This window comes from Manis pentadactyla, chromosome 11, assembly GCF_030020395.1.
Source record: "Manis pentadactyla isolate mManPen7 chromosome 11, mManPen7.hap1, whole genome shotgun sequence".
NCBI lineage: Eukaryota > Metazoa > Chordata > Mammalia > Pholidota > Manidae > Manis > Manis pentadactyla.
This window is the reverse complement of record NC_080029.1, coordinates 71,219,588-71,229,023: the sequence shown is the minus strand read 5'-3', so window position 1 is coordinate 71,229,023 and position 9,436 is coordinate 71,219,588. Positions and strand designations below refer to the sequence as shown.

The 9,436-nt window shown below is 47.6% G+C and overlaps 1 protein-coding gene across 1 annotated transcript; it reads left to right on the top strand.

Moving 5' to 3' along the window:
• The first annotated feature begins 2,369 nt into the window (after positions 1 to 2,369).
• On the top strand, positions 2,370 to 6,614 carry LOC130679532 (uncharacterized). The gene is made up of 2 exons (XM_057488525.1): positions 2,370 to 3,678; positions 5,307 to 6,614. The coding sequence occupies exons 1-2, from the start codon at positions 3,015 to 3,017 to the stop codon at positions 5,315 to 5,317; spliced, it is 675 nt and encodes a 224-aa protein (XP_057344508.1). The 5' UTR covers positions 2,370 to 3,014; the 3' UTR covers positions 5,318 to 6,614.
• Positions 6,615 to 9,436: the final 2,822 nt, after the last annotated feature.

Sequence of the window (9,436 nt, the reverse complement as noted above, 5' to 3'; positions counted from 1 at the left end):
GCACCTCTTTGATTGACAAGATGAGGCCATTTGATTGACAGGTCCATTTGTATAGCCTTCCCTCTCAGTGCGCATGTCCTTTCAATGATGCAGTGTGGTTTAGGTGGTTCTTAGTTTTGTTCCATTGCCCCTCTGTTGTGAACTGGTTGATGCCAGTTTGGCCTGGTCCTAATAGGCAAGGAAGTTTTCTCCCTGCAAAGCCTTTGTTGCCTTCATGTGGGAACCCCTAACTGGGCAGGGTTTGGGCAGTTTTTTTTTCCTTGAACCTTATCTTCCCCTTCCCTGGTTGCTCATGTCTGTCTTTGTACCTAACAATATTTACATGGATGTTTGCCGCAATGTTGTTTTCCCCAAATGACAACACTTACAATGTCATTAAAATTAATAGTCTATAATATAATCATGCAAAAATAATTATAAAATTGAAATGAGTATCCAGATAACTCAAATTTCTTCCACTGAAAAATCACATTAGATAATTACATAATTAGAAAAAAATCATATAATAGAATAATTACTTCTTTTAAGAAGATTTTTTCCCCAATGTTTTTGGGATAACAACATGAAATAACATAAATGATTTAGTTAGGTTTCTCCTACTGCAGATATTGAGACAAAGACTTAGCAAGTAGTCTATCTACAGTGTAATCCAAGAGGTACAAGTGAGAGAGTAGTAAAGTTAGACGGGAAATGGAGAAAAGCCAAGAACATACATAAATGAGCAGATTATCACTATGAACAGAGCTAACACACACTGGAACCCTATGAAACTATCTGGAACACATCTCCCAAGTTATTTCATGAGAGGCTGTGTGTACTGTGGACCCCCACATGGCAGACTATAGCGTTGCTCCCAGGGTGACTTCCTCATTCTTCTAAGTTCCACTTGGACATAGCAGAGAAGGTCCTGTAATACCTGTGTTGCAGAAACTGCAGAAACCACAAACAAGGAGTTGGGACACAGGGACATTTGGTGAGAAGCAGTTTATTAGTACCGGCACTGGCTCAGCAGATTTGTATCCAAAGGCTGAGCCCCAAGCACAGCAGGGCCATGACTTTTATACATTCACTACAAGGGTAAAGGAGAATCAGCCCCGAAGAATGTTGCAGTGGGACCTGTTAGTGTACCATAGGTTCATCCAGAATGCTAGTTATATTTTAACCTATCTCAATAAAGGGTACCCAGCTACTCTACTGTAAACTAATGGGCCTACATGACTATGCTCAAAAAGCCGTTCTGTATCAGTGGGTCCCAGTGGGGGGTACACTGTTACATTGCTTTAAACTCAAGCACTCTGGTGTTCCTCTGCATTTGTAAAGCCTTAAAGAAACATTGTCCTTTTTCTTAGCTTGGCTTCCTATTGCACCTGAAAGGAAACTCTCAACAAACTCCTTGCAGAGAAGTAGAATGATTCAGGCATTTGAATAGAAAGTGTAAGGCTGGATGCACTGGAGGGAGAAGGGCGAGGAAAATGCAGGTGGAACACAGAGCACCAAGTAGCCCTGTGCCATATGGGGAAGGAACGAACAGCTCTTCATGGATTCCAGTCCCATGATGTGCCGACAAACCCCGGATGCAGACCCCCTCCATCCAGAAGGAGGAGACTTCTGGCTGTCCATCACCCAACCCTGAGCTAATAAAAAATTCCCCACATACCCCTGGTGCAGCCCACTTCCCCCTCGCCTCCCTGTGCTTATAAAAACTCCCTGCCTATCTGGTTACCAACGACTTCCCTGGCGTGTAACTAGTCAGACCAGGGAACATTGCCCGGGAATTACGTTCAAATAAAATGCCTGGCCCTTTGTTGCCTCTGTCACCTGCTTATTTCAGCTAGAATTTATCTTGAAAGGGAAAGCTCCTGGACTCTACCTCAGCCAATCAGGACCGGGTTCTACTTCAGCCAATCAGAACCCGGATCCTATTTCAGCCAATCGGAGCTTGGTCTCTCTCTCTCCTCCAGTCAGCAAAAAGTGCACCCACGACCCCTAGACTCTGCCAATTGACCAAAGCCATGACCTATCACCCCACCAACTACCCCCAGGCCCAGCCAATCAGCCAGGGCCATGACCATCACCCCACAAACCACCCTAGAAACCCATAAAACCTTTGTTCTTGGAAAACTCGTTCTCTCTCTGGCACCACTGCTTTGGCACGGGTGTGAGATTGAGTTCGGGCTAGCTTGAATAAAGGCTCTTTGCTTTTGCATCTGTGTTGACTCCTTGGTGGTCTCCTTGGGATTCATGACTTTGGGCACAACATTTTGGGGGCTCGTCCAGGATCCCAGAGACCCCCAGGACTCCCGACCCAGGGGGCCTAGTGCCAGCTGGTGAGTGCACTCAGTTATCTGTCTGTCTTTGTCTACCTGTGTCACTCTGTCTTTGTCTATCAGTGTCTCATTGTTTTTGTTCACAAACAAGCCTGTATAAGCCTGTAGGAGCTCCAATCTGTATCTGGGTCGGCATTGACTTAGGCGGACGCACTGGCGGGTTGCTGACCAGGGGTCTTGGGAGACGTCCCTTGCCCCCGTCTGGAGGATGACGTCCTCATCTGTGAGGAAAGTCAGCTGCCACTGAAATCCAACAAACCCTCAACTTACTTTCAGTTTTGCCTCCGTGGCCATGGCAGATTCTTCTCTGTAGGCGCCTGTTTGTCAGCTATTGTGTTCATCTTAGTCTTGTTGTTGACGAAAGGAATGGGACAGACACAGACGACTCCTTTATCTCTCATGACAGACCATTTTTCAGATGTTAGGGAGAGAGCTCACAATTTGAGCATGGACGTCAGAAAGGGGAAATTTCGTGTTTTCTGCACCTCTGAGTGGCGGTCCTTTAACGTTGGATGGCTGCCGGAGGGAACTTTTAATCTAACCACTCTTTTACAGGTGAAAGGTGTTATCTTCAGGAAAGGAGCCTAGGGCCGTCCAGGCCAAATTCCCTACATCTTAGTCTGGTAGGAACTAATTGAAAATCTTCCCTCATGGCTTAAACCTTTCCTTCCATCCAGGGCAGACCCCATGCCCAAAGTCTTGGCCCTACAAGGTCCAGTCCCAAAGTCTCAGAAAGACTCAGGACCTAAAGAAACCAAACCATCCCTTTACCCAGTTCTGCAGGACAACAGCTCAGAGGAGTTGATCTTTCCACCACCCTATCAGCTCCTCCCAACCGTCCCGCCGGCAGAGCCAGCAGAACTAGATGGAGGGGAACCAGTTCCGGAAGAACCGGTTCCTGTTCCTGAAAGAGGAGCTCCTGCGCACGGATCTGTGGCAGGGACACGGGGCCGGGTCCATCGGGCAGCCCTCAGTCAAGGACCTGCTGACTCAACTGTCCTTCCCCTGCACTCCGCAGGGCCCCCTGATGAAACAGGAGAATGGCCAATGCACTATTGGCCATTCTCCACTAGTGACCTCTATAACTGGAGAACTCAGAATTCTAAGTTCTCAGAAAATCCCAAAGATCTTATTAACCTTTTAGACACTGTTCTTTTTACCCATCAGCCCACTTGGGATGATTGTCAACAGCTCTTACAGGTTCTTTTTACCACTGAGGAGAGAGAAAGGATCCAGGTGGAAGCCCAGAAGTCAGTTCTGGGAGACAATAGACAGCCCACCCAGAACCCAGAGCTCATCAATGCTGCTTTTCCCTTCTCTTGTCCAAACTGGAACTACAATTCAGCAGAAGGTAAGGAGAGACTCCGGGTCTATCACCAGACTCTGTTGGCAGGTCTCAGGGTGGCTGCACGCAAGCCCACTGATTTGGCTAAGGTATATAATGTACAACAAGGCAGGGACGAAAGCCCAGCGGCATTTCTAGAGAGAATCATGGAAGCTTTTAGACAATACATCACCATGGATCCTGAAGCACCAGAGAACAGGGTCGCTATAGTTATGGCTTTCGTTAACCAAGCCACTCCAGACATAAAGAGAAAATTACAGAGAGTGGAGAGATGAGGAGAAAAGAACTTGCAGGACCTGGTAGTGGTGGCAGAAAGAGTTTTTAATAATCGAGAGAGCCCAGAAGAACTACAGAAGAGAATAAATGACCGCCAAACTAGAAATTGGCTAAAATACTGCTGGCTACGACTGCAGAGAGCCCTCAGAACCAACAGAGACACCTTAAGAAACTGGCCACTGTACAAGGTAAGGAAGACCTCACCCAAGGGAACTGCCCCAAGTTAAATAAGAACCAATGTGCCTATTGCAAAGAGGAAGGCCATTGGGTCAAAGACTGTCCTAACAAAAGACCCAAAAGGCCCCTATTACTATCCTGGGTACTGAAGGCATTGATGACTAGGGGTGATGGGGTTCGGCACCTCTCCCTGAGCCCAGGGTAACCCTAAAAGTGGAGGGGCAACCTATAGAATTCCTTGTGGACACCGGAGCTCAGCACTCTGTTCTATTAAAACCCCAGGGAAAATAGGCAGATAAAACCTCATGGGTACAGGGAGCTACTGGGATGAAACAATATTCATGGACTACCCGAAGAACAGTGGACCTTGGCATGGGCCGGGTATCCCACTCATTCATGGTCATCCCAGAATGCCCCTACCCCTCATTAGGCCAAGACTTGCTCACCAAGGTGGGGGCACAGATCAGCTTCCACCCAGAAGGAACAAAAATTCTAGACAAAGAAGGACATCCAATACAGGTGCTCACTAAGTCTTGAAGATGAGTACCGCCTGCACCAGGCACCCTTATCACCAAGGCATGACTTAGAATATTGGCCACAGACATTTCCCCAAGCTTGGGCTGAGACAGGGGGAGTGGGATTAGCTCAACATAGGCCGGAAATATTTATAGAACTGAAAGCAGGTGCAGATCCAGTCAGGGTCTGGCAATACCCGATGCCACTCGAAGCAAGAGCTGGAATCACTCCACACATTAAAAGGTTACTTGAGTTAAGCATACCAAGACCTTGCCATACAGCATGGAATACCCCCCTATTACCAGTCCGAAAGCCAAAGTCAACTGACTCGACCAGTCCAAGACTTGCGGGAGGTAAACAAGCGAGTGACAGATGTACACCCAATGGTCCCAAATCCGTATACCCTCATCAGTTCGTTGCCTTCTACCCGAACCTGGTATATGGTCCTAGATTTAAAAGATGCCTTTTTCAGCTTGCCCCTAGCACCTAAAAGCCAGAACATCTTTGCCTTTGAGTGGATGGACCCAGAAAAAGGGATTAGCGGCCAGCTCACCTAGACCAGGCTCCCCCAAGGATTCAAGAACTCGCCTACCATCTTCGATGAGGCCCTACATGAAGATCTGAGTGAGTTCCAATCTAAACACCCAGAATTAACTCTTTTACAGTGTGTAGATGATATCCTGGTAGCCACTGAAGACCAGGAGAGATGCCTGCAAGGCACCAAGGACCTGCTTTCAACACTAGGAGCCTTGGGTTACCGAGCCTCGGCCAAAAAGGCCCAAATCTGCAAGACAGAGGTAAGCTACTTAGGCTATAAATTAAAAGGGGGACAGAGATGGCTCATGGAGGCAAGAAAAGAGACTGTCTTAAGAATACCATGCCCACAAAATGTCCACCAAATGCGTGAGTTCCTAGGTTCCGCAGGATACTGCTGATTGTGGATCCCAGGTTTTGCAGAAATAACTAGACCCCTCTATGAAGCCACCAAAGAAAGACAGGAGTTTACATAGACAAAGACTATTTAAAACTCATTCACTAGACTGAAGCAGGCCTTACTCTCTGCACCTGCACTGGGGCTTCCTGATTTAACTAAACCTTTCTACTTATACATAGATGAAAGTAAAGGAGTAGCTAAAGGAGTGCTGATACAGTACATTGGCCCTTGGAAAAGGCCCATAGCTTATTTCTCCAAGCGGCTAGACACTGTCACCGCTGGATGGCCCCCCTGTCTGCAAATCATTACTGCGGTGGCTACCATGGTCAAAAATGCAGACAAACTAACACTAGGACAAGATTTAAATGTCACTACCCCACATGCAATTGAAGGGGTGCTCAAACAGCCACCAGACAGAAGGATAAGTAATGCCCGACTAACGCATTACCAAGGACTGCTTTTAAACCCCGCTAGAATTCTGTTCCAGACACCCGCTTCACTGAACCATGCCACCCTCCTCTCTGACCCGGACTGGGAGGCACCACTCCATGACTGTGGAGAAATCCTGGCTCATGTTCACGGAGTCAGAACCGACCTGTGAGATCAACCACGGGCAGAAGCAGATGCCACATGGTACACCGATGGAAGCAGCTTCATGCAAGATGGAGTAAGGTATGCAGGGGCAGCTGTAACAACTGAGACAGAAACTGTCTGGGCTGAGCCACTGGCTCCAGGGACTTCAGCCCAGCAGGCAGAGCTGATCATGCTGACTAGAGCATTGACTATGGCCAAAGGCAAACGCCTTAATGTCTGTACAGACAGTAGGTATGCATTTGCCACTGCCCACATACATGGAGCCATCTACAGAGAGAGGGGGCTATTAACTGCAGAGGGAAAAACCATCAAAAATAAAGAAGAAATACTTGACCTCCTACGGGCCCTTTGGCTACCCAAAGCCCTGGCTATAATTCATTGCCCAGGCCATCAAAAATCTGACACCCCGATTGCCAAAGGAAATAGACTAGCAGATCAATGTGCCAGACAGCCTTTTCAGTGAACCATGCCCTAGTGACCACGTTGGCAGACCCAGGGGCCTCTAACCTCCCAGACACCCCCTCCTACACTAATGAAGACACAAAATGGATCAAGCAGCTGCCCATGACCAACTACCTAAATGGGTGGTGAAGAGCTGCCGACTGCATCATTCTACCTGAAGAGCTAGGACAACGCGTCCCGACCAAAATGCATCGGGCTACACACATGGGGATGAGAAAAATGGAAGACTTGGTGCGACATGCTCACATCACTATCAGAGACACTCGATCAAAAATTGGACAAATTGTAGCAAGCTGCAAGGTTTGCCAACTGACAAACGCGACTGCCCAAGCGCCCAACCCTGGTACCAGACTCCGAGGAAACAGACCAGGCGCCTATTGGGAAGTAGATTTTATGGAAGAAGTAAAGCCTGGAAAATACAGGTACAGGTATTTGCTAGTGTTTGTAGACACCTTTTCAGGTTGGATTGAGGTGTTTCCCGCCAAACATGAGACAGCGCAGACCGTGACCAAGAAGTTGTTAGAAGACATCCTGCCAAGGTATGGTTTTCCTGCCAAGATAAGTTCAGACAATGGACCAGGATTTGCTTCCAAGGTAACTCAAGGAGTAGCACAGATTCTTGGGGTGGATTGGAAATTACATTGTGCATATAGGCCCTAAAGTTCGGGACAGGTAGAAAGAATGAACCGAACTTTAAAAGAGACCTTGACTAAATTAGCCCTAGAGACTGGCAGAGACTGGGTAACTCTCCTTCCCTTTGCCCTTTATCAAGTGCGTAACTCCCCATATAAGATGGGACTTACTCCCTTTGAAATCATGTATGGCATTCCTCCACCTATTATTCCCACTCTCAAACCCGAAGTACTTGCTGAATTTGATGATCACCAACTCCTTTTTTCCCTCCAAGTGTTCCAATGAACCCATGAGCAGGTCTGGCCCAAGCTGAAAGCTCTTTATGAGACTTGACCCCCTCCAGAACAGCACCACTATCATCCAGGTGACTGGGTGTACGTCCGGAGACACCAACACCAGACACTGCAACCACGCTGGAAGGGACCCTACATCGTGATCCTGACCACTCCCACTGCTCTCAAAGTTGACGGGATTACTTCCTGGGTCCACTGCACCCATGTCAGACCAGTTGACCCACATGCCGTTCTCAAAGACTTTGTTCCAGGATGGAAAAGTCAGCAGGACAAAAGCAATCCTCTAAAGCTAAGACTGTGCCATTCTTACTTACCCAACTAATGTTGTTTATACTATGCCTTCCTCATGCCAAAACCCATGACCCTAACCCTCATACCCCCTATAATAGTACATGGCAAATCATTACCCCAGCTTCCCACCAAGTAGTAGTCCAGTTAATGGGACAATACCCTTGGGGGACCTGGTGGCCTACCCTCACTGTGGACCTGTGCACTCTCTTCAAACAAGACTCTTGGCATGAAGGTAGAATAGGGATACCAGGATGTGGTACTCAGGCTTCCATGAAAGAACTCCAAAATACCTGCTTCTATATATGTCCAGCCCCCTCAACCAACCATGCCAAGGTCTCACAGTGTGGTGGGTGAACAGATTTTTTATGTAAAAATTGGGGTTGCGAGCAGACTGGGACATGCCATTGGCTGACAGGAAAGCCTCCCCCAGGCCTCATAAAAATCCAATGAAATACAACTCACACCCAATGCATGACTAATCCGACCTGCAACCTAATTGACATCTCCTTTACAGACGCAGGAAAAAAAGAAACAAACTGGGAAATAGGGCTTATGTGGGGACTACGACTCTACCAGAGTGGATATGATAATGGAGTCTTGTTTATGCTCAGCTGCTTGAAAGGCCTCTAGCCAGGTCCCAGAGAATAGGCCCAAACCCTGTGCTAGCACCTCCTCCACCCAAATTTCAGACAACCACAACGCCTATCTCCCCATTGCCCTCCCCTATACCTGCCATAACATCTGCGTCCAATAACACCTCTGATGTGGGCACAATCACCCCCATCCCGACCTCCTTCCCACAGAACCCTCCCTTCCTCAACCCCTCTCAACATCCACTTTGGGATCTGATGTTCCAAGCTTACAGGTTCCTCAATGCAACCAGACCCAGCCTTACCCAATCTTGTTGGCTCTGCTATGACATTTGCCCTCCCTTCTATGAGGGAATCACGATTTTGGGTCAGTACAACACAACTTCTGACCCTAATGCCTGTAGATGGCACCAGAGAACTCAAGGACTAACTTTACAGTCAGTGTCAGGTCACGGCCTCTGTTTAGGACACCCCCCCTTCAATATCAACCCCTCTGTAATACAACCATAAACCCCTCCAGTCCGTACTATTATGTACCCCCCAAGAAAGTTGGTGGGCCTGCTCGACAGGCCTGAGACCTTGTGTCCACAGGCAGGTCTTAAATAAGACTAAAGGATTTTGTGTCTTAGTCCAGCTTCTCCCTAAAATCATATATCACTCAGAAGAAGAAATATGGCAGAGATATTCGAGTGAAATCGGACGTGCTAAGAGAAAACCCATTTCAGCATTAACTGTTGCAATGCTCTTTGGAATAGGGCTGACAGGGGTTGGGACTGGAGTAGCTTCATTAACAATGCAGAGCTCCCATTATAATAGCTTGAGAGCTGCTGTAGATTTAGACCTCGAGAGAATAGAAACCTCCATCTCCCACCTTCAGGAATCTTTAACCTCTTTGTCAGAAGTTGTCCTTCAGAACAGGAGAGGTTTAGACTTAATTTTGTTACAACAAGGGGGGGTTATGTGCAGCCCTGGGGGAAGAATGCTGTTTCTTTACAGAT

Coding starts and splice junctions, on each gene's coding strand:
- LOC130679532 (XM_057488525.1), top strand. CDS start 3,015: ATGCCCAAAGTCTTGGCCCTACAAGGTCCAGTCCCAAAGTCTCAGAAA.